The sequence below is a fragment of the Balaenoptera musculus genome, chromosome 7, assembly GCF_009873245.2.
Source record: "Balaenoptera musculus isolate JJ_BM4_2016_0621 chromosome 7, mBalMus1.pri.v3, whole genome shotgun sequence".
Lineage (NCBI taxonomy): Eukaryota > Metazoa > Chordata > Mammalia > Artiodactyla > Balaenopteridae > Balaenoptera > Balaenoptera musculus.
Window position 1 is genome coordinate 13,135,003 of NC_045791.1, and position 25,619 is coordinate 13,160,621.

The 25,619-nt window shown below is 39.3% G+C and overlaps 1 protein-coding gene across 4 annotated transcripts; it reads right to left on the reverse strand.

Moving 5' to 3' along the window:
• Positions 1-1,242: 1,242 nt before the first annotated feature.
• Positions 1,243-25,303, reverse strand: INSIG2 (insulin induced gene 2). Of its 4 annotated transcripts, none has more exons than XM_036858115.1 (6): positions 25,230-25,303; positions 12,710-13,102; positions 6,338-6,462; positions 3,046-3,212; positions 2,782-2,881; positions 1,243-1,729 (listed from the first exon to the last, which is right to left on the reverse strand). In XM_036858115.1, the coding sequence occupies exons 2-6, from the start codon at positions 12,951-12,953 to the stop codon at positions 1,688-1,690; spliced, it is 678 nt and encodes a 225-aa protein (XP_036714010.1). In that variant the 5' UTR covers positions 12,954-13,102; positions 25,230-25,303; the 3' UTR covers positions 1,243-1,687. The 4 variants fall into 4 exon arrangements, with proteins under 4 accessions (XP_036714010.1, XP_036714011.1, XP_036714012.1 ...); XM_036858116.1 differs by lacking the exon at positions 25,230-25,303 and adding an exon at positions 24,800-25,171; XM_036858117.1 differs by lacking the exon at positions 25,230-25,303 and adding an exon at positions 9,270-9,551 and having other exon boundaries at positions 12,710-12,785.
• Between the last annotated feature and the right edge of the window lie 316 nt (positions 25,304-25,619).

The window sequence follows — 25,619 nt, forward strand, 5'->3', positions numbered from 1 at the left end:
TCCTCTTAGGATTTTCACACTTTCAGCCTTAAAACATAAGAGCAGATTAAAGTTTGGCATACAAGATCTCAGTCTGACAGAAATGGTTTTAAAATCAAAAATGGAAAAATATCTAGTTGACATATTAAGAGAGCATGAGCACATGCACACACACGCACACACACACACCCTCACTCAATCCTACACACACACACACACACACTCTTTCCCTCACTCAATCCTACACACACACACACACACTCTCTCCCTCACTCAATCCTACACACACACACACACACACACTCTCCCTCACTCAATCCTACACACACACACACACACACACACTCTCTCTCACTCAATCCTACACACACACACACACTCTCTCCCTCACTCAATCCTACACACACACACACACACCTCCAGAGTAAGCAGATTTCACCCTTGTGTATCAGACAACTGCCATCAATTTCAAAAATAAAAACTGGGGGAAAAGGTTAACTAAGACTATGTTTAAAGCACACTCAAAAGGCTCTAGTTGTTGGAAAAATATGCACAAAACTGTTACCAGGATCTTTAACATGCACAATATGCCATCCCAATACATTCTTAAACAATACATTCTTGAACTGTTCACTAATGGGCACATGGATACATAAGAAATTATGTGCCCATCCACTCCTCGGATGCAATCCACTGACAATCAATCATATGAAGCAGCCCAGCTCAAATGGTTCGCTTTACAGAACCCAACAGATTATAGAACCCAAGACAATTAGAAACTTGATTTTGACCTGTTCGGGAATTCTTATGCGTTCCATGTGCAAAAGCAGTGGAATACTGTACTGCAAATGACAGTTAATATCGCTTAACACTTTGTGGCACTCCAGAAGGTCATTTTGTATTTGTAAAACATATTTACTCTAGTTAAATTTTTCAATGGTCCTTACTTTTAATTATATGTATCCTTAAAGATTTAGACTCAAAACAATTTAATGCTGATAAACTCTCCTGTTGGGAGTTTCACCTCCAGTAAAATTTGTTAAAACAAAAAATTACTCTTTGGACTCTCTCCAGTAATGAAGATATGAAAATGTTCCCTGGAAGTTCTTTTTCATCATATATTAAAACACCCAAAGCTCTCCGAGACAACATTAAAATAGAAACTAACCACACATTAGGGCACCCATAACTCGTACTGCTATATATTAGAAAAATAAAAAGGCACAACAGTAAGCAAAAGAGAATATACCACTTTCCATTTGCTTTTTTTTTTTTTTTTGGCTTTCCTCATATTTTATTTCAGTAAGTTTATAAATTGTTCAAAGCATTCTTATACTCTGCATGACGATAACTGAATATTTTGGCACATCAACATTGTGATACAATATATGGTATGTCTAAAAAATTAATTTAAAAATTTCATCTATTAATCAACATGTTTTTTGATGTAGTGCATACATATTTTACAGTTATTTAAGTCAAATACATAAAGGTTTGTACTTGATTTACAGATGAAGCAATCACAGATTGCAGTAACATATGTATGTGTGTATATATATGTATATGTGTGTATATATATATACACACACCAATTAAGGGGAAAACTGCATCCTGGCAATTTTATAGTCCAAGGTTTTGTTGGTATAGCTATCATTTACGCGCCCTTTTCATCTTGTTTTTCTGTACAAAAGATATGTTTTTGCCTTCTTCATTCTTGATGAGATTTTTCTGCGATAACTTTACATTCATACTGTAAAAATTAAAAGGTTAAAAGGTTAACAGATTAATGTTTATTTTGAATAGCAATTTCCATATAAACTAAAAAGGTCTAAACTTAACAGTTTATTAACATATGCCCACTTTATTCCTCAAAGAATCTGAGAGTTATACAACTATTAGGATTAAATGACAATTATGAAAGGAAAAAAGAAACTCGCATTCTAGAACTGAAAGGGGCATAGCCAAAAGCAGGGAAAAAATGATATTTCTACATTACAAGCAAATGATAATAGTATATGATTTAGATCAATCCTAGAATATGAAAGGAAGCAAAATAAATTTCTTTGTGTGCTCACTAAGGCATATTAGCAAAGGAAAGGTCATGAACTTAAGGACAGGACTAATATTGTGAATTCCGATAATATTTTTTTTCAAATAACTTAAAAATTGAAAGGAAAAAATCTACTATATTAGCAAAAGCTTCTGGTCAAAACAATATTTTGAAAGGACAGCTATAAAAATGTCTACCCATAATTCAAAATAAAGTAAACCAATGGATTTAGGATAATTGGGTGGCTGGACTACCAAAAAGACAACAATGTAAAACATTCAATTCTCTCAGCTGGCTAAGATGGTAAAAGTGACAGCACTTCTTCATGAAACTGCTGTGGCATCTGAATGCCAGTCCCTGACCTTCGCCATCTCTGACTGGGCTTATCAACAATGTCCTTTTCCTTCTTAACTAAAATGATCAAACATCTTGATTTGCTGGAGACAGTCCTAATTTATATTTATTGTAGCAACATAGTTATAAGCAGCGCTTCTTCTCACTTTTAAAACTGTCCCTTTTTCATGGAGCAGAAACGTATAGATTAGTAAAATTAATTAATTAATTAATAAAAATTGGAGGATAAATCATATCACCCTATCCGTAACACATTTTAGCTTTTCTATCCAGTGGTTCTTTCCATTTTTAATACACTTGTGATTAAATTCTTACAAATGACTTATTCCATTGCCGTATGGAGAAAACTTGTCTTACATCTCAATAACAGGAAGGTAAGTAAATAAGCATGAGCTTACCATTGCCAGCTGTCGACCGATGTTTCCCATTGTTATGCCTCCGGCAAAAAATATACACGGTAACCAAGAGCGAACATAGAGGAAATCTGGAGATGTATATCTAGAATAATAGAAATATTTTTAACAACTCACAAAGGAAGTACAATGACACTTACTAAGATAATTACAATGGAAATAAGTTACTCTGTAGATTAAAGTGGCTAATGCAATTTTACAATCTCAATTCTGAGATTTTAGGAAATAAGCACCAAAAAGAATACTTACTGATAAACACCGTTATAGACTAGCAGTTGAGTGACCAAAGTTGCCAAGAAAGCAATTCCTATTCCGAGGCCAAAACCACTTCTAGATCTATCAAAAGTCCACCACAGTCCAATGGATAGTGCAGCCAGTGTGAGAGACAACTGTATGTTGTTATCAAAATCCACTTTCTGAGATCAGTGTTAAAGAGTCATCTTAAAATTTGTAACCAAATAATATAACTTGTTCATTTTTCTAAAATAAAAGATGTTAACGTTGAGAAGAGAATAGACTGTGTAGTCTAGAGTGCATTCAGGTTTTTAATACAACGTACGAGACTAGGGAGGATTAAAACTATTTCCGATATGTACTAAAGACGCACAGAGGGCATGATACTTCACTAATAGATCTCACTGACGTGTTAATCTCCCCAAAAAAATGGCACAGTATATACATTGCCGATTATCAGATCAGATCCATTATTTAAGAAATGCTTTCCTTGCAAAAAAAATGTAACTAGAAGCCTCAGAACACAAGTATTGCTAAAGGAACACACTTTTGCTAAAAAGGAAACCGATATTACTTCTCAAACAGGTTTAGAATTACTTGAGAATCATACAGGAACTTGCAAATAGAGGAGCTGACAGCTATTTAACAGGGTACCACATTCTCTATGTGATTTACTGACAGACACATTTTATAATAATGCAGTTCAGAAACAAGAGTACCAAGGACACACTATCCCTTTCTATTATGTCAACTGTTCTAGTTTTAATTTGTTGAGGATAAAGCCTTGAAGTGAACATTATCTCGCAACCTGCCAATCTATTTTGGTGCCTGAAACTTTCTGGTATAGGACAGTTTGCTCAAATGATGTTTTATTTCCGTCACCTACTTAAGTACCTATTCACAAATGTACAGCCCTTTTCTACTTCAAAATCTCTGGGCAAAACGAAGCTTTATAAATTCAATCTTCTCATTTCTTTGCTAGAGGATTACACTAAAGGAATTAACTTCAAGTGCCATTAAAAGGGCATTATCTATGTCCCAAAGGCCACATCTTGGCTCTATATACAGCTCCCCAGAGGATACTATATAGCTTGCCAAACCGGCCATGTTGCAACTACAGAGAAGAGAGGGGAAGTTCCAAAAATACGTATAAAACCATTTTCCGCTTCCTTTAACACCCTGCTGTTTACCACCATTCCCCCCTCCTACCCAACCAGCAGGTATCTTGAACACCCAGACTGCCATTCTCGGTCAGTCCTTGTGTAGGCTTGATTTATCCAGAGACCTATAGTCTATGGTATGCTGTCTGAAAAAGCTTTTATTCTTTAGTGAGTATTATACCTCAAATTCCAAAGAAACACTTGTGCACTCAGATTTCTCTATGCAGTAAACATTCTTGTAAAGAGTGGAATTTGACATTAACTGGGTTCTATCTTTGCTGACTAAATTAACTTTGCTAAGAGTCAAAGCAAAATAAGGAGGCTTCTAGGGTACGGGTAAAACATCCATCTTAAAAATAGTACAATGTGATTTTCTAAAGTCTAAGTAACCTAATATTAAGTCCGTGTTATATATTTTGTAAACATTTTGGATTTTGCTTAAAGGATGAACAGAATAGCTAAGATGGCTATATTTAAGGATTTCATTGAGAGGAAGAAAAGAATGACCAAAGTAAAGAATTTATATTAGATATATAAGTCTTTTTAATTCCAGAAAAGGTTATTTAAATTACTCAACTTAAAAATACCTGAACTGTCTAGGATAGAAGGGTCTAATCCACCAGACAGAGACAAATTTACACACTTGTGGGGCTCCTGGGTAGGAGAAGGAATGTTCCTAGACTCGAGTCAGGATCTCCAGGGTCTGGCCTCAGCTCTGGAGCAGTCTTGCAGTACGTATGACTTAGCAAAGTACCAAACCTCTCTAGCTTTCATTTCTCTTATTATCTTTATAAAGAAAATGTAGAACTAGGGGATTTCTAAGTTTTTTTCTAGATATAATATTCTATGAGTCTACCTTTTTAAAGTCCTACTAACCACTAGATTTGTTTGTTATAGAATCCTAATTCTCAAAAAGATTTCACCAAACTAAACATGTTGGGAAACTCTTTAAGACAAAAGGGTAAGAAACAAAATAATAAGAGCCACTGAGGGACTTCCAAATTCATAGATCTCCAAGAGCCAGCGCAACTAGGAACAGAAAGGTAGACGTGCTTTCAGAATCTAGGACCCTGCTTCTTTCCTTGGTTCCTCTTCTCCAGCTTCTCCAAAACACCTCAATACATGCTGTTAGAGACGCTGGAATCTCCTTGCCCCATGACCCACACTCTCTCCAGCTAACTGCCAGCCCCGAGCCCAGCGCAGAGTTACAGAAGGAAACCTCCGGCAGCCGGAGTCACACATCTTCTCTTCCCCAAAGAGAAGGTTCCTGCCACCTCCATCCTCTAAGCCATTTCTTCCAGAAAAGGGAAGGCTGAACTAGCATTTCCCAGATCCTCTTCTACAAAGGGAAGTTGGGAGGTCAGCGGGGCGGGAAGTAGGGAGGATGATAGGGTAAAATCCTTATGAGGGCAAAAACTTTTGTTCTGGGGGTGGACATTTTTTTCTGGGGGGTAGAAGCAGAGGAGAGGTGGGAAATAGAGGCTACCTTATCCTTCTAGACAGGACACTGTGAAAATACTCATTAATCACTAAATTAAAGTATCAAAATCCTCAAAATGATCAAACTTTAAAAATATGTAACTTAGAAAAAAAAGTTATTTTTGGCCACAGTCTAAGTTGGCTATTTCTGCCTCTGCCACTTTTAAGAACATTTCTGTGGTTTGTTGGTGTTGATTAAAACCAATAAATAACAGTCTTTAAAATATATATATACATATATATTCTTCAAATTAAAAACAAAACAGAACAAAAAACCAACCAGCACCTGAAGCCACCAGATGTCCTTGCTGACAAATCTTAAATGAAGAGAGAAAAGAAATTCCTTTGAAAATGTATCTGTTTCAATGCTAGTTACCAAAACCAGATGCAGGTAATTAACTAACCTAATTTAAGAAAACCACGTAAATTTTTTAAATGTGCAAAGTTCTGAGTGATATCGAAAAATAGGGATTGAAAGGAAAGGCTATACCCCACGCTGCAATTGCACAGGTGCTCACATGATGCTTCAACAATGCGGCGTGCATTCTTTTTATGACTAAGTGGGCATATCACAATTTGACAACAGTGAAGTTGCGAGGGACTGTTCAACCTTTGGTTTGTCAAAAGCTGCTTTGTTATTACGCATTTCATTACAGCAGGAAGGATACAGCGCTGGCATGATTTATACCAACAAAGACGGCTACACACCGCATTACACTGGACCACTCTCTTTTAAATTTATGTGGTTCTCCTAGATGCCTGTCAATGCAGGGGTATAATAACCCAATCACAGCTGTGGGGAAAAAAAGGGAAAAAATTAAGGCATCTCCAATGGTATACAGGCAAAACTTAAGCTAAGAGTCACAACCATCATAAGCATTTGAAAGATTCTCTAGAAAAGCTTTTCAACTTACGTAACATTAATCGTTGATATTTTAAACTTACCTTCCAAAAGAAAAAAAAAAGTGAGGATAACACCATCGAAGACAGCATTGTAAATGAGTACAACAGTACTCTCAATTATCATAGGCAAAACACTACTTCAGCGTATGATTCAGAATTTAGCAGATTGGACTAGATGATTCACGCTACTTTTCTACTACTAACATCTCTGAGACTTGGAAAGCATCAAAGCAGCTGGCAGTTAAGCAATGTTCTCTCTAAGCTATATAACCATGAAGCACGCTATGAAATGTCACAAATCTAAAGAGAACCTCGAAGCGTAAACACGTACAACCTCATTATATACATTCTATTAGATGGCTGTAGCCGTCCTGCTACACATACAATCCTCGTCCCCCCAGCTTCTTGTCTCAGTCTCTTGTGTCTAGTGCCTTGTCCTGACAACTCCCTTCCAACCTGGCCCTCTGATGAGACTCTATAGGTCAGACTGTCAAAGCAGGGAAACTTGCAACAGAAATCTACCTGTGAGACTCATTCTGCAGAGGACAAATGGAGGAAACACAGTCTACAGAATTATATATTTTCAGTTAAAATTTAAATCCACTGTTAAAAGATCAGAAGAAATCTTTTTAGTATATTTCTGCATTTTGGAAAGAACGTTTTGAATACTAATGGTGCAATTAATTAGTATGAATAACTCAATTTTTAACTTAAATACTTGTCAAACCTCAACATTTTATTCATTCACTGGGAGAAGATTTTAAATGCTAAGTTAGTCATTAAAAAAAAGAGTATTTCATGAACCAAAACATTCTTCAACAAGTTTTAAGGAAAATATACTTCTACAGATTAAATTTAACAGCAAATAGCTGGGCAGCTTTAATTTGCTAATCTTCCTAAAAACAGAATGTTTATGCTGCCATTTGGTAATAAAAACACAACTGTCACATCAGTTGAAAAGTATGTTTAAAATGTCCAGTATTACCTATGATATATCATGAAATTATTGTACCCAAACCTATGCCTGAGGGGTTAGAAGCCCCTGCCTGGCCTGGTACTGGCTAGCTCTATCTCACAAACAATGCACTCAATCTTAAAGGAAAAACAGAAATCAACTAATATCAAAAATCAGAGGCTAGCAGACCAGTGGAACAGCATGAAAACCAGACTGCACCGTCACCCTTTCATCTGGAGTGGAGATGTTGCAATGATGCAGACATTTTCTAATCCGCAAAACTGAAAGTGCTCTTCTGATTAGGCTTTTGCTGAGGATAGATGGTTCACAGACCATCAAGACATTAACAACAAACTTCAGCAACGCAGAGCTCCAACAGCTACTAGTAAATTTTAAAGTTTCAAATTATACTCCTATTTAAAAGGTTCTGCTCTAAAATCCTGTGAGATTAACTGACAGCATTTCCAAATGTCTACAAAATTAAAGTGGTAACAAGCATGCCTAACAGTTGAAATATATCTAGATGAATATTACCTCTTTTTTGTTCTCAAGGGGTCATGAAACTGGCAGCTCATGTGTCATCCCTCACTCTCTATTTCTTTCTTCCCTTTGCCTGTTGCTGAGGAAATCAACTAAGATAAGATATTCCAAGTCAATTTTCCTCAGCAGCTGATGCCATAGGTAAAGAATGATCACATACAGAGTACTGACGTGTGTGCAAAGATATAAATAAGTAAAATTGACTGTATTTTTATGCATGTGATGTCAGACTCACACATGAGAGACAACTGAGGAGAGAAAGCAAAAACACAAAAAGAAATTTAAACTGCCACGCTGCCAACCTTAGGATTTGCCAATAAAAATCAAATCCATTGAGTATGCATGGTTCTTGGACGCTCACTGAGAGGGAGAATTCGAGGGAGCTTGTCACTTCGCATTAAACGTCTTCTTTCTTTCCTTTAAATAAAGGCCTGGCAGAGTCTGAGAGCAACATCTACAGCACAGTGAGGCTGCACTGCTGAGAGCTCAGCAGAAGTGTGTCTGGCCTTCTCGTCCTCTTCCTCCACTTTCTTATTTTAACAAGAGAGACCGTTAAGATCACGCCTGCGTAAAATCATATGCAAACACAGTCCTGCTTAATCAGACGGTTCTCTGATGCAAAAATCACATTTCTTGGGATATATTTCAGTTATTTCCCAGTGACTAGTTGAAGGGTACCAAGACCAAAAACAAGAAGTGTTTGTAAAACGTCAATATTAAGTCATCATTTTTCATGGTCATGTTTTTAATGCAGTGCTGCACTAAAAGAAACAGTTAAATCAAACATTTTTCAAGTAAAGGGGGCTGAAAAAGCACAACCACTGAATGAGATATACTTTCATGGAAAACTACGACAGAATAAGCAATGTGTTCATCCAACAAATACTTAAACCCCCATAATGTGTCTAGTTCTTGGTATTTACTGGGGATTTAAAAAGGGAAAATGAGTAAGACATGACCCCCGTCCCAAAGTGACCACAGAAACAATTAAGTAGAGTAACGTGTTGGGGCAGCACTGACAGGGCCTGGGGGTCCAGTCTTCTCCTGGTGTGTGCCGAGGGGAAGCAGGGTGCGAGCGTGTCAGGAAAGCTTCACAGAAGAGGTGACCCTTGAGGCAGGAGTGTTCAGCAGCTGAGTGGTCTGGAAAGGGCTTTCTAATCAAAGGAAAGCATTTGAGGAAAAGCACAGACAACAGAAAATACCTGGTATCATCTGGAAACTGGAAACTTTAGGCGGAAAGGGAGTTTCGGGTCCAGAAAGACTCTGAGAAGGATACAAGTTGGCGGGGGCCATATCACAGAGACTTGCCCCACAGTCACTGGGAAAATAACACCATCACACGTGTGCCAGAGAGAGGGCCAATCGTTCTTCCAGCAGTGAGTGTACAACACAGGACAGGAGAGGAGGGACTTGGGGTGCAGGGGGGACAAAATCAGAGGCAGAAAAAGAAAAGACTGAAAATTCCAAGCAGAGCGGTTGAGGGCCTAGACCAAGAAAGAGACAAGGGAGAGATGTGAAACTTGGAAACCAGATGTGGGCAGTGAGAGACAAGGGAGGAGCCTTCTAAGAGTCTCCAGGAGTTGGGTGACTGACTGCATGACTCAACAGAAAAGATCTGTTTGCTTCCATTTTTAAATTAGATATTAATTTGACTTGTGATTTGTTAGTCAACTTCTCCGGTTATTTTATCCACACAATCTTTTTTCTCCTACTTATTCTTCAGAGAGATTCCTTTGTAGCTCTCAATCACATTCAAGAGGTTCTTAACTCCAATTCCAATGCACTGCACACATAAAGAAGTTAACCAACTTGAAACACCAAACATTATTAAACTAAAAATAGAGAACCAGGAAAAGGAAAATGGGATCAAAAGGAGTTTATCGGAGTTCTCTACTAGTTGTCCCTCCAGAAGCACCACTAGCAAATTTTCCAGCACTGGGTTTACATGTAGAAAGTGGTGATTCTGGAGACCCTCCAGAAGGTAGCTGCTCAGTCTACGAATATTAATTGGACAGGAAAATCAAAGGACAATTATCAGTTTTTCTGATTTAAGATGATAAGAGCTTTGAAAATGCACACCAACACATATACACAAAAACATATACATACCATATACACACGCAAACTGTACACACTGTTTCTTACAGCATTTACTTTTTTTCCTTAATATTTTCCCTAAAATTGGAGGGGGGCAGCGATTATGCAAGAGTCCATTTTCCATCTTTGGCAACTTCCACAAACCTGGTATCCTCACCCCCACCTACTAAACACCATGACCTACCCAACATCAACAGCAGCGTTAACTGGAATCTCAATTCCCCAAGGCCTCTCTCCTTTCATTTGCTGGACACCTCATAGAATGCACTGCTTTCAGAAGAAACACTTAAGCAGGAATGCAAATCCTCCACATGAAATGATATGAGGTTAGGTTTGTAAGTGTGACAAGCCTAGTGGCTGGGAGAAGGTAGGAAAGTAGGGACAAAGTGACTAAAATGTAGCATTAACATTACAAGTTTTCCTTCCTAAATGTGAGTTTGTGGCAAAAGTGCCCATATCACAGGCAGAGATGTAACCCCTGTTCCTCTCCATAATGGAGGTAGAATGAAACCTCAGCCAAGTTCTCCTGCCCTAGCCCAGAATGTGTAGCACAGGCCAGTGTACTCCATCCAAGCCTGGCACTTAGTCTGGAAGGTTCAAAAGAGATACCCAATAGAGGGAAGGATGAGTGGCTCTCTCTGCCCCCTTCCCCAGCATGTGATGTTTCACCTAGCCACACCATTCCCTGGCCCTGGAACCCTGGACTCATTGATATCCTCTCCTTATCTGTTTCCTCATCCCCCCAAAATAGGCACAATGCAAACATCTCACTCCCAACGTTGCCCTACAGATCCCTGGGGTTAAGGGATATGCCCAGAACATTAGTAGACATTCAATAAGCAATAATTTCCCTCCCTTGACCTTCCTTTTGTCTATTCTGAAAAGACATGTTCTTCCAAGTCCGGAAAAGCTTCTATTAGCAGCAAGACTGCAGCTCTACCATAGGAGAAAATAAAGAAGTAGAAAAAGTCATTGGGAAACTTTTTTTCTTCTGAACTTAAATGAAAGAAAGGAAAATACCTGAGGACTGGTAGACACAACAGAGAATAATAAAACATAATTTACGCTTTGTCTGTTTGGATTATGTTGCCTGTTCTCTCAGAGAATAATAACAGCTCTGGGGAAACTAGGAATCATCACCTTTACAAGTTCTCTTTTAATGTGAATATTGTAATAGTGAGACATCAATATATAAACCATGCTGAAACCTTACCACGAAAATACCCTTCAATCCATGCAATGGGATTATGTAATTGTCAAATAAGTTTCACAAGGTCATTTTAAAATGTCTCACACCTAACTCCTCACTGTTGGCCCTCTAGCTCTAGGACGGAAGTCAAGGAGGATCTACGCTATATTGCAAGGTAGTTATGTATATTAGGTGTGAGATACCAAATGGACATTCATAAAAGCACTTTTCTCTCTCAATCAGAATTATCTTCTACCACATCATTACGGCTTCCTTCTATTACTTTATTATATAAAATAGTATCAATCTATTGGTCTCATTAGAAAAAGCTGAAGAGCTATCCATTATGGAAGCTCATCATCAATACAGCATTCTGAAATGCTCCACTCTATCCAATACACACTGTCCACCAAAACAAAGATCTAAATAGGATAATAATGATTTTAAGCAAAGAGAATCTACCTTACTGATCTCTTTAAGAATCTATTATTCTGAATGTATATCTAAAAACAAGATACCAAGAAAAAAAGCATATGCAAAAATCTAAAAAATAACAACATGAAGCTTTAAACTTGAATAAAACTATAGTCAACCTTTGAACAGCATGAGGGTTAGGGGCACCAACCCTCCATACAATCAAAAATCTGAGAATAACTTTACAGTCAGCCCTCTGTATCCACAGTTCCACATCCACAGATTCAACCAAGATCGGACTGTGTAGTACGTAGTTATTGAAAAACATCCACACATAAATTCCAACTTATGTTGTTCAAGGGTCGACTGTCTCCATCTTTCAAGTTTTTATCTACTTCAAAAACCAAAACTTCAAAAAACATACATGTCAAAACCTTAAAACCAAACAGTGATGATGATCATCAAAATAACTTAACATAAGTTTATATGAGATGGATTGACGGAAGAACAAAATTAAGAGGTTAAAAGCCTCATCTCTAAGAGAATCAAGATTGTTTTTAGGATTGAATTTTTAAAAGTCATATGGGTCAGTCAGATAGAAATCAGACACAAAAGAGTACGAACTCTATGATTCCATTTATATCACATTCTAGAACAGGCAAAAATAATCCAGTGACAGCCTGAGGCTGGGGGTAGGCTGCAAAAGGGCACAGGAGAATTTAGGGGGTGATAGAAATGTTCTATACTTAGATTGTGGTGGTAGTTACATGACTTGTATGTATTTGTCTAAACTCATCAAACTGTTCATGTAAAACAGGTCTATTGCACTCTATTTAAATTACACCTCAATAAAGCTGATTTTTTAAAAGTATTGCCCAGACAATATTGACACTCATTTACCCTAATTCCTTTCTAAGCGTTACAGACATGGCCTTCACGTACCTGAAGCTGTGCCACAGCACGGCGGTACCCACCATGCTGAAGAAAAGATGCTTGCAATCACATCAGGTGGAAAAAGCGTCACATTTCTCTGAATCTGAAGTAAATTTAACACTAATGCAAGAAATACTCCAATAAAAAACAGCACTACTCCTCGAATCATCAAGTTCACACTTCGGCTAGTGACAGATGAGATATAGGGACCACACTTTTTGGGCCCAGGTGACTGTGTCTCTCCTTCCGCCATGGTTTCATAAGTTCAGTAAGTCAGCAAAAAAATTTTAAAAAGAGGAAGAAGAAATGGCTTCTCAGCTGAAAAGCCAACTGCCTGAACCAAAGCAGATTGGCGTTTCAACAATATTGCATCTCGTCCTAAAATAGGACCTACCAGAAATCCTGCAAGAGATAAGAAAAAAGAAATCAATGTGTCTAATAAATGACTATACAATTTTCCTGATTTCAATACTAATTCATTTTAAAGGCCAAATAATGAATTGACAAGCTTATATATTTAGTTAGTTATTTACTAAATAAGAAGACATTTAAAAAGCATTTTTATATGAATGATGTAATAAAAAATAAAGTGCTAAATCTATATTTACTAGGACAGAATTAGTGACCTAAGAGACTAAAAGGTTAGAATAATAGTAAAAACAGCTAGCTCCACATCAGTGAAAAAAGCAGGATGGGTTATCTGAGACACTTCTACTAGAAACTGGAAGATCAAAATCCAGGTTTCTGTTTCTTCTACCCAAATCTCCAAGCCCAAGTAACTGATGGGCTTGGAGATTTAGGTAGAAATTCTTACGCTTTACAGAAAATAAATAAATTTATACTTCACAGAAAATCAACATATTCTGATTGAAAATGTTATATTGTTCTCAATAAAATGTGACTTGCTCGTGAGGACAATCTCCATAGGGGAATAAAATGACCTCTTTTGATGTTTAATGCTGATATATGTGAATTTCTGCACAAAAGTATCTTACAAAGAAACAGACCACCACCCACTCACTCACACATACACCAAGCACAGAAACCAGACCTGACCCGCTGTCACCAGGGCCCGAGTTGTGTCCCACCCCTGCCTTGACCCAGTCTGCCCTTGTTGCAATCATGGGGAGCTACTGTGAGAAAGCTGCAGTAGGAAGCAGAAGAAAGCGAGCTAAGAAAATAAAGAATAACCTCTTGGCTAGATTCTAAGAAGTTTGATCCACATGGCTCCTGATCCCTAAAACCTAGAACTTTGCAAGTACCATCACTCTAGGTATTCACTCACCCCTCTAAACCAAAGTGAACTTTCCTTTGTATATGTTTAAGACAAATAACATTTGAGGCTATCTATGAGCTGTCCTTTTAACTCTCACAATAACCCTAACAGGTAAGTGCAATTATGTCCATTTTACAGGTGAGGTATAAAAGCAAAGAAAGGTTAAGTCACTCAACCAAGTTCCCAGCCTTAGTAAGAGGGCAAGCTGGGATTCAAATCCATGCAGTCTGGCTGGCTCCAAAGCCCTCATTCATACCATTATGTTCAGCCTCCCAAATTGTTACATGTTGCCCTAAATTCTTTTTCTATGAATACTTTTTTTTTAAGTGGGAAAGTATTATAAAGACTATTTTCATAATTTACCATTATCCCACCTAACAACATTTCTTGGGATATTTCCTTTGAACCTCTAAGTATTTTATTTAAACCTTTACTATGGCACTTCTAATAGCTACCTTATGTGATGATATGCATAGTTGCTTTACGGATTATAAAATGTCTGTGTAGGTCTTATTCACTATCAAGTTTTCGCTGTGCCTATGTACCCAGAAAGGTACGTGCCTAGCTCATAGTGGGAGCTCTACATATTCATATTTGTTTCATTAAATTAGGTTAACTCTTTTTGAATCAAACTATATTGGGTTAAGCAGGCCTTTTTTTTTTTCACATCTTTATTGGCGTATAATTGCTTTACAATGCTGTGTTAGTTTCTGCTTTATAAGAAAGTGAATCAGCTATACATATATCCCCATATCTCCTCCCTCCCACCCTCCCTATCCCACCCCTCTAGGTGGTCACAAAGCACCGAGCTGATCTCCCTGTGCTATGTAGCTGCTTCCCACTAGCTATCTATTTTACATTTGGTAGTGTACATATGTCCATGCCACTCTCTCACTTTGTCCCAGCTTACCCTTCCCCCTCCCCATGTCCTCAAGTCCATTCCCTACATCTGCATCTTTATTCCTGTCCTACCCATAGGTTCTTCAGAAAGTTTATTTATTTTTTTTTAGATTCCATATATATGTGTTACCCTATGGTATTTTATTGTACTCGTTCTGACTTACTTCACTCTGTATGACAGACTCCAGGTCCATCCACCTCACTACAAATAACTCAATTTCGCTTCTTTTTATGGCTGAGTAATATTCCATTGTATATATGTGCCACACCTTCTTTATCCATTCATCTGTTCACGGACACTTAGGTTGCTTCCACATCCTGGCTATTGTAAATAGAGCTGCAATGAATATTGTGGTACATGACTGTTTGAATTATGGTTTTCTCAGGGTATATGTCCAGTAGTGGGATTGCTGCATTGTATGGTAGATCTATTTTTAGTTTTTTAAGGAACCTCCATACTGTTCTCCATAGTGGCTGTATCAATTTACATTCCCACCAACAGTGCAAGAGGGTTCCCTTTTCTCCACACCCTCTCCAGCATTTATTGTTTGTAGATTTTTTGATGATGGCCATTCTGACTGGTGTGAGGTGATACCTCATTTTAGTTTTGATTTGCATTTCTCTATTGATTAATGACGCTGAGCATCCTTTCATGTGTTTGTTGGCGATCTTTATATCTTCTTAGGAGAAATGTCTATTTAGGTCTTCTGCCCATTTTTGGATTGGGTTGTTTGTTTTTTTGATATTGAGTTGCATGAGCTCTTTATAAATGTTGGAGATTAATCCTTTGTCAGTTGCTTCATTTGCAAATATCTTCTCTCATTCTGAGGGTGGTCTTTTCGTCTCACTTATGGTTTCCTTTGCTGTGCAAAAGCTTTTAAGTTTCATTAGGTCCCATTTGTTTATTTTTGTTTTTATTTTCATTTCTCTAGGAGGTGGGTCAAAAAGAATCTTGCTGTGATTTATGTCATAGAGTGTTCTGCCTATGTTTTCTTCTAAGAGTATTATAGTGGCTGGCCTTACAGTTAGGTCTTTAATCCATCTGGAGTTTATTTTTGTATATGGTGTTAGGGAGTGTTCTAATTTCATTCTTTTACATGTAGCTGTCCAGTTTTCCCAGCACCACTTCTTGAAGAGCCTGTCTTTTCTCCATTGTATATTCTTGCCTCCTTTATCAAAAATAAGGTGACCATATGTGTGTGGGTTTATCTCTGGGCTTTCTATACTGTTCCATTGATCTGTATTTCTGTTTTTGTGCCAGAACCATACTGTATTGATTACTGTAGCTTTGTATTATAGTCTGAAGTCCAGGAGCTTGATTCCTCCAGCTCCGTTCTTCTTTCTCAAGATTGCTTTGGCTACTCAGGGTCTTTTGTGTTTCCATACAAATTGTGAAATTTGTTCTAGTTCTGTGAAAAATGCCACTGGTAGTTTGATAAGGATTGCACTGAATCTGCAGATTGCTTTGGGTAGTATAGTCATTTTCACAATGTTGACTCTTCCAATCCAAGAACATGGTATATCTATCCATCTGTTTCTATCAACTTTAATTTCTTTCAGCAGTGTCTTATAGTTTTCTGCATGCAGGTCTTGGTCTCCTTAGGTAGGTTTATTCCTAGGTATTTTATTCTTTTTGTTGCAATGGTAAATGGGAGTGTTTCCTTAATTTCTCTTCAGATTTTTCATCATTAGTGTATAGGAAAGCAAGAGATTTCTGTGCATTAATTTTGTATCCTGCTACTCTACCAAATTCATTGATTAGCTCTAGTAGTTTTCTGGTAGCATCTTTAGGATTCTCTATGTAGAGTATCATGTTATCTGCAAACAGTGACAGCTTTACTTCTTCTTTTCTGAGTTGGATTCCTTTTATTTCTTTTTCTTCTCTGATGGCTTTGGCTAAAACTTCCAAAACTATGTTGAATAATAGTGGTGAGAGTGGACAACCTTCTCTTGTTCCTGATCTTAGAGGAAATGGTTTCAATTTTTCACCATTGAGAATGATGTTGGTTGTGGATCTGTCATATATGGCCTTTATTATGTTGAGGTAAGTTCCCTCTATGCCTATTTGATCTGATCTGAGTATTGCTACTCCAGCTTTCTTTTGATTTCCATTTGCATGGAATATCTTTTTCCGTCCCCGCACTTTCAGTCTGTATGTGTCCCTAGGTCTGAAATGGGTGTCTTGTAGACAGCCTATGTATGCGTCTTGTTTTTGTATCCATTCAGCCAGTCTATGTCTTTTGGTTGGAGTATTTAATCCATTTACATTTAAGGTGGTTCTCGATATGTATTTTCCTATTAACATTTTCTTAATTGTTTGAGTTTGTTATTGTAGGTCTTTTCCTTCCCTTGTGTTTCCTGCCTAGAGAAGTTCCTTTAGCATTTGTTGTACAGCTGGTTTGGTGGTGCTGAATTCTCTTAGCTTTTGCTTGCCTGTAAAGGTTTTAATTGCTCCCTCAAATCTGAATGAGATCCTTGCTGGGTAGGGTAATCTTGGTTGTAGTTTATTCCCTTTCATCACTTTAAATATGTCCTGCCACTCCCTCAGGCTTGCAGAGTTTCTGCTGAAAGATCAGCTGTTAACCTTATGGAGATTCCCTTGTACGTTATTTTTTGCTTTTCCCTTGCTGCTTTTAATATTTCTTCTTTGTATTTAATTTTTGATAGTTTGATTAATATGTGTCTTGGTGTGTTTCCCCTTGGATTTATCCTGTATGGGACTCTCTGAGCTTCCTGGACTTGACTATTTCCTTTCCCATATTAGGGAAATTTTCAACTATAATCTCTTCAAGTACTTTCTCAGTCCCTTTCTTTTTCTCTTCTTCTTCTGGGACCCCTATAACTCAAATGTTGGTGCATTTAATGTTGTCCCAGAGGTCTCTGAGACTCTCCTCAATTCTTTTCATTCTTTTTTCTTTATTCTACTCTGCGGTAGTTATTTCCACTATTTTATCTTCGAGGTCACTTATCCGTTCTTCTGCCTAATAACTTCTAGCCAAAGTTATTCTGCTATTGATTCCTTCTAGAGAATATTTAATTTCATTTATTGTGTTGTTCATCATTGTTTGTTTGTTCTTTAGTTCTTCTAGGTCCTTGTTAAATGTTTCTTGTATTTTCTCCATTCTATTTCCAAGATTTTGGATCATCTTTACTATCATTACTCTGAATTCTTTTTCAGTTAGACTGCCTATTTCCTCTTCATTTGTTTGGTCTGGTGGGTTTTTACCTTGCTCCTTCATCTGCTGCGTATTCCTCTGTCTTCTCATTTTGCTTAACTTACTGTGTTTGGGGTCTCCTTTTTGCAGGCTGCAGGTTCATAGTTCCTGTTGTTTTTGGTGTCTGCCCCCAGTGGGTAAAGTTGGTTCAGTGGGTTGTGTAGGCTTCTGGGTGGAGGGGATTGGTATCTGTGGTCTGGTGGATGAGGCTGGATCTTGTCTTTCTGGTGGGCAGGACTGCATCCAGTGGTGTGTTTTGGGGTTTCTGTGACCTTATTATGATTTTAGGCAGCCTCTCTGCTAATGGGTGGGGTTGTGTTCCTGTCTTGCTAGTTGCTTGGCATAGGGTGTCCAGCCCTATAGCTTGTTGGTCGTTGAGTGGAACTGGGTCTTAGCATTGAGATGGAGATATTTGGGAGAGCTTTCGCTGTTTGATATCATGTAGAGCCGGGAGGTCTCTGGTGGACCAATGTCCTGAACTCGGCTCTCCCACCTCAGAGGCACAGGCCTGATACCCGGCCGGAGCACCAAGACCCTGTCAGCCACACGGCTCAGGAGAAAAGGGAGAAAGATAGAAAGAAAGAAAAAATAATGATAAAATAAAATAAAGTTATTAAAATAAAAAAAATTTTTAATTATTAAAAATAAAAAAGTTTAAAAGAAAAAAAAGAAAGAAGAGAGCAACCAAACCAAAAAAATCTACCAATGATAACAAGCGCTCAAAACTATCCAAAAAAAAAAACAAAAACCCAGACAGACAGAACCCTAGGACAAATGGTAAAAGCAAAGCTATACAGACAAAATCACACAATGAAGCATACACATACACACTCACAAAAAGAGAAACAGGAAAAAAATATACATATATCTATATGTAAAAAAAAAAAAAAAGGAAGACAGCAATCAAATCAATAAACAAATCTACCAATGACAATAAACTCTAAATACTAAATACGATAAACATAAAACCAGAAACAAATTAAATGCAGAAAGCAAACCCCAAGCCTACAGTTGATCCCAAAGTCCACCACCTCAATTTTGGGATGATTCGTTGTCTATTCAGGTATTCCAGAGATGCAGGGTACATCAAGTTGATTGCGGAGATTAAATCCGCTGCTCCTGAGGCTGCTGTGAGAGATTTCCCTTTCTTTTCTTTGTTCGCTCAGCTCCTGGGGTTCAGCTTTGGATTTGACCCCTCCTCTGCATGTAGGTCTCCTGAGGGCGTCTGTTCTTCGCTCAGACAGGATGGGGTTAAAATAGCAGCTGATTAGGGGGCTCTGGCTCACTCAGGGTGGGAGGCAGAGAGGGGTACAGAATGCAGGGCGAGCCTGCGGCGGCAGAGGCCAACATGACATTGCAACAGTCTGAGGCGCGCCGTGCGTTCTCCCAGGGAAGTTGTCCCCGGATCACGGGACCCTGGCAGTGGCGGGCTGCACCGGCTCCCGGGAGGGGCGGTGTGGACAGTGACCTGTGCTCGCACACAGGCCTCTTGGTGGCGGCAGCAGCAGCCTTAGCGTCTCATGCCGTCTCTGGGGTCCGCTCTGGCAGCCACGGCTCGTGTCTGTCTCTGGAGCTCGTTTAGGCGGTGCTCTGAATCCTCTCTCCTCACGCACCCTGAAACAATGGTCTCTTGCCTCTTAGGCAGGTCCAGACTTTTCCCCGGACTCCCTCCTGGCTAGCTGTGCACACTAGCCCCCTTCAGGCTGTGTTCACGCAGCCAACCCCAGTCCTTCCCCTGGGATCTGACCTCCAAAACCCGAGCCTCAGCTCCCAGCCCCCGCCTGCCTCAGCGGGTGAGCAGACAAGCCTCCCGGGCTGGTGAGTGCCGGTCAGCACCGATCCTCTGTGTGGGAGTCTCTCTGCTTTGCCCTCCGCACCCCTGTTGCTGCGCTCTCCTCCATGGCTCTGAAGCTCTCCCCCATCGTCCACCTTCTGTCTCCGCCCACGAAGGGGCTTCCTAGCATGTGGAAACCTTTCCTCCTTCACAGCTCCCTCCCAGAGGTGCAGGTCCTGTCCCTATCCTTTTGTCTCTGTATTTTCTTTTTTCTTTTGCCCTACCCAGGTACATGGGGAGTTTCTTGCCTTTTGGGAAGTCTGAGGTCTTCTGCCAGCGTTCAGTAGGTGTTCTGTAGGAGTTGTTCCACATGTAGATGTATTTCTGATGTATTTGTGGGGAGGAAGGTGATCTCCACGTCTTACTCCTCTGCCATCTTGAAGGTCTCTCCTAAGCAGGGCTTTTGGAAGGTAAACCTAATCTAGCACTTAATCATCTTTAAAATATATGTCCTCTAAGCTTCCAAGTTTCAAACTACCTTATAAATGAATTTTGGGAACAAAACCCATGTGTAAACTGGAGGGAGGGGTGGGGGTGTTGCGTTTAGAAATAATCAGTATGAAAATGAGAACATCTGTAAGCACTAGTAACTTTCACAGCCTATCAGTTCCACGTGATAAACAGAGACAGTAGACTTCTTTACTGTGCCTCTACCACACTCAAAGCTCTGTGCCCAACACCCAAGGGGGGAATTTTACCCTCAAGCTCACAAACTACTTACTCTAGCATCGCTGAGCTCTACAGCTTAGCAGCCTTGAGAAAACAGTACATATTATAGCTGATTCATAGGAAAATATATTCTAAACACCTACTGAAAATCCTAGAAAACATAGAAAACATCTCCCCCTGACCTGGTCTTGCAGACTATTCCTTGCTGTGGTATGCAGCATGTCAGCATGTCATGTGTTCTATAGTGTTCAGCAGCTACAGAATTCATCATCATCATTATCATCATAATATAGCACCCATTTATGGAGGGCCTACTCCATGCCAGGCATATAGTAACTCTAATCTTCAAAATAATGCTAAAGGTAGGTATTATCATCCACATTTTACAAATGAAGATATAAAGTCAAAGAGACTTAGCAACTTGCCTATGGTCACATGACATGCAGTATTAGCACTGGAATTGTACCTTACATCTGACTGATGCCAAAACCCATCCTCTTTCCTGTAAACCTTGAGTCCCATTCCAGCCCAACTCCTTAGACTTCTTTTTTGGCATCCCCTATAGAAGGGATTTGGTTACTGAAAAGGTGGATAGACACCAGAAAACAATCTTAACTGTAAATATTCTCAAGGTACTAATGTCAGTTAGTGTCCAAGCAGAAAGACCATAAGAATAAATGTACAAACACCTTGAAATTTTCTTTAAAAGTACTAGATCCAGGAGTAAAAAGATGTATTAAAGAAAAATATCATATGGCCAACTTACATACAGTATTAGACCAAGAGTTGACTCCTCATTTCCCAAACTTCAGTAGACACAGCAATACCCCCCGCTTTCTGCTATTAAAACAGCTACTAGAGGACAAAGAGTAAATATACATTTTAAGTAACCCAAATTGCTCTAGTATACCTAGTAAATTGTTTCTGTCTGTGAATTTTTCCAAAAGAGAATTTTATGTTGAATAATATTTTTAAAAGAACAAAACAGCTTCAGTTTTAAAAAGCTATTCTGGTGTGGTAGGTCCCATCTCACATCACTCACCAGTGTTTGTCAAAGGGCACTGGCATTTTGGGCAGGGCAATTTCTTGTTGTTTGGAACTGCCCTAAGCATTGCAAAACATTTAGCAGCCCTGGCTCGTGCCCACTAAATGCCAGTGCACGCCCCCTCCCCGCTCTGAGATAACCAAACATGGCCTTACATGTTTCCAAATTCCCACAGAGAGGCAATGTTCTCCCACTGAGAGATACTGATTGCTAGACTCTTTCCGCATTCTATTTCCAGGCTGCTAGAGACTTTCTACAATGTTTATTTATGTAATTCTGCCCCAGCTGTTTACTCAACCTTTCCTCAAAGTGCTTGTTTATAGTTTCCTACTTCACCCCAAAAGTTGTCTTTAAAAATAACACAACACTTGTTTCATGTTTATTTGAATAAGATTTTTTAAGCTATTTTTTAAGTCCAAAAAGCTAATTTTGTGACTACATAATAATACAATACTATATAATTACTGGAGACAAAAATAAAAGTTAAAATGTTTAAGAATCACAGTATCCTAAAATGTAAGAAATGGAAGGGAATTGGGAGTTCATCTCTTCCAGGGGGTATGTGAGTCTGATGTAAAACAAAACCAAAAAAGTTGTGGATATGTGCATTTTTCTGGTTAGGGAGTTGCACATTTTTATATCAAGTACTCAAAAAGTTCATGATCCAAAAGAAGTTAAGAACCAGTGATCTGTTTCCTGGCAAAGCAAATGAGACCCAAAGTGGTTAAGTGAAGTGACAAGATCAAGAATGTATACTACTGGGTCTTGCTACGACAAACATGTAAAGTGAACTCCTAGAAATGGCCAGACTGACTCATCAAAAGGGTAAAAAATTCCACAAGACCATTCACCGCCTACTATGCAACAACTAAGTTCCTAAATAAAGCATGTTGTTTATAACAGTCACACATTAGGGGAGTAGGTTATTTTAAAGTGAAAGCTCTTGGAATAAGTATCCCTAATTTGTTTGTTTTAAAGTTTGGCTTTCTGATTATGTATCGATAATATCTTCCTAGAGCGTATCTATACCTTTAAATGTTACTGTTACACCAGCAATAAATTCGATTCTCAAAATTTTTTTAAAAACCTATATTTGAAAAATTTAGATTACCCAAGAAATAATTTTCTTATCAGGGAAGAAGTCTCTGGTATAAAGATACCATTTAAAAGACAATATCTCAATAGATCCTCAACAATAATCCTAGTAAGTAGGCAGGTGTTTTTAATACTTAATCTTTTTATTTTACAAAATAAAATAGATTAGGTAACTTTCTGAGATTATAAAACTGTTGCCAGGTAGTACCAGGACTAGCCCCAAGCACTCTGACTCCATGTCCAGAGTATTTCCCATTTCACAGTTGCCTTTTCTACAAACACCATACAGAAACAATTGAAATGTCACAAAAGAAACAGTTTTTAAAGCCATGTCGAGAAACTACCGTTAATACCAAAATAATACTTCCTTTTTTTCAAAAACTGACAAAGAAGAAACTTCCACAGAACATGAAAAATTCTACCTTGAGCCCTGACCTACAACTTCTATACAGTACGTTACTGAACAAAAAAGAAAAATAGTTCAAATAGTTTGGATAGATAATAACAAATCATCAAAACTGGAAAAACATTATTCCCAGTCTATAGCTTCCTGTCAATGGGTTATTATTACCTTTAGGTAAATAAAATAAGTGATTCTCAGCTTTGTGGATGAAAATCAAAGTTCACATTTGCCACTGAAACAACTTCCAGGCAACAGGCATTTGAAAACAAGCATACAAACAAAATCTCCTTAAGAACCGATGAAGTACCGATTGTATTTTAACAATTGCAACACCCCCAAAACCATACAAGATTATTTGTCTTCAAAGGAAGAGCAGTCACAGAAGTATGTTTACTCCCTCAGATTACCTGTCTCTTCAGGTGCTTAGGTCAGAAAGGCTGCTAAATAATAAAATTAAATTACTACCTCACATCTTTTTTATCCTATGCTCTTGTAATTAGAATGGCGTTCTCAAAATAGAATAAGCATTACAGTTAGGAAAAACACACTTAAATCAATGAAACTCTCCTTAAATAAAAGCACACAAATGTGAATCATAGGCTATGGACGCTAAAAACTTCTAGGAAGAAAAACATGTTTGCCTTGAAGACCCTGCAACTCATCTTTCCTGTCAACATTAAAACCCAAACACAGAAACCATTAAGCAAGCAACATTTGCATCCCATTATTGCTTTTAAAAGACAAATCTCAGTCCCTAAAAAGGTTACTCCATCGTTTGAGAATAATTTTCTGATAACAATGAGAACAAGCTCTGTCTTTAAATTACTAAATTGCATTTTATCCTCTCCTTTTCAGTCCACCACACGTAAAAGCAACAGTTGTCAGTTTAAAAAGAATCAACCTCTTTCCCAAATAAATGTACATGATTCACAGCTTCGTCACTTTATATCAAATATGTACTGAGAACTATAACAAAACACACTACTCAACGTAATGTCCAGAGAAAGAATAAAAGGAGGAAACAGGAAGAGTACGTGGCTATTCTCTGGGGGGGCCCCTATTAGTGGGGGCATCCCTTCATTCATTTTTCACTCAGTGGTTCCCTATCAGGGCCAAACCCCAAAGTTGGAAGACACAACCTAGCCTCTGCCAGACTGCCTTCATTCCTCCTGCACTCAAGACAGGAGCTTGTCTTCCCCCGCAATCCTCAGCTCCACTGCAATAGTGATCCCGGCCAGTCTCAGTGCCCCAGCTGTCAAGACTATTCATTCCTTCTTGAAGCATTTTCTCAATAATCCTACAAAATAGTCAGCTCTCCCTGGTATATTTTCCTAGACTATCTAGCTAACGCCATACTTCACTAACTTTTTGCCAATGCTAACTGGACATGGGTCACTATCACTTAAGTTTTACCACCCTTCCCCTCGTCCCCCATCATACCCACACTGCTTTCCTCTACCAGATTGCCAAACCCCACTGACCAACCCTAAAATCCCAGAAACTATCACCAACCGACTTCTAGGTCCTGAAAAGAGTTATCTTTGTCTTTACCACACACCTACTCCAGAGGTTTCCAATTCCAATCCAAAATGCCGAAGCCCCACTCCTCAACCCAATATCAACACACCTTTTGGCGGATTCTAAGCATTCTACAATACCTACCTTTTCGGATCCTTCCCCCTCCCAAGCCTGAGTCCCGGTCTCCCTGGCTACGAGCCTGCCGGGTCCTGACAGCTCTATGCTTGACAGCCCGCCGACCTCCACCCCATCAGATCTCCGGGGTCGCCCTTCCCGTCGTCCTCCAGCCTTCTATCGGCTCGGACACTCTTCCACTGTCCGGGGAGCCTCGGCCTCTCCTAGACCCTCTCCCGGACCCAGGTGTCCCCTTCCGGATCTCGCCGACCCTTCTCCAGGTTAAGCGGAGCCCCTCGCCCTTCAGGCCCCATCTGTGGTCCTGGCTCCTCGCACTTGCCAGCAGGGTTCCCAGGCCGCAAAAACGCAAGCGGTTCCTCTTCCCGAGGGCCACCACCTTCCTCAGGCCCCTTCCCTCAGCACCAAGTCCCCCGCGCTTCCCCGGGGAAGCCCAACTCACCCCCGCCTCCGCCATCTTCTGGGACCGGCCCCCACCTCCGTCGCCGCTTCCTCCTCCCCTCCCACAACTCCGCCCGAGCTCCACTGCGCCTGTGCGGCCGACGCGGACACGCTCGGACGATCGGGGCAGAACAACTTCCGGTTCCCAACGGCGCCAGGTGGTGGGCCCGCGAGCCGGGGCAAAAGGACTTCCGGTCTCCGCGAGGGTAGCGGCCGGCTGTAGGCGTGGACTGTCGAGTGGTGAAAGGCTGCTAGATCTGCTGTTGTTTGCTGACCGGGCAGTCGTCGTTTTTACTGGTACCTTTATTAATGAAAATTGAAGGAGAAATTAAATTTGCAACACAATGCATCTAAGCAAGTATTTATATGGCCTTTCTTGTTTTCTCTAATG

Excerpts from the sequence above, each read along its gene's own strand:
- INSIG2 (XM_036858115.1), bottom strand. The coding sequence starts at position 12,953 with ATGGCGGAAGGAGAGACACAGTCACCTGGGCCCAAAAAGTGTGGTCCC. Across the intron at positions 3,213-6,337 it reads GTATAAATCATGCCAGCGCT|AAAGTGGATTTTGATAACAA; the intron begins GTATCCTTCCTG and ends CACTGATCTCAG. Across the intron at positions 1,730-2,781 it reads TCGGTCGACAGCTGGCAATG|TATGAATGTAAAGTTATCGC; the intron begins GTAAGCTCATGC and ends TAATTTTTACAG.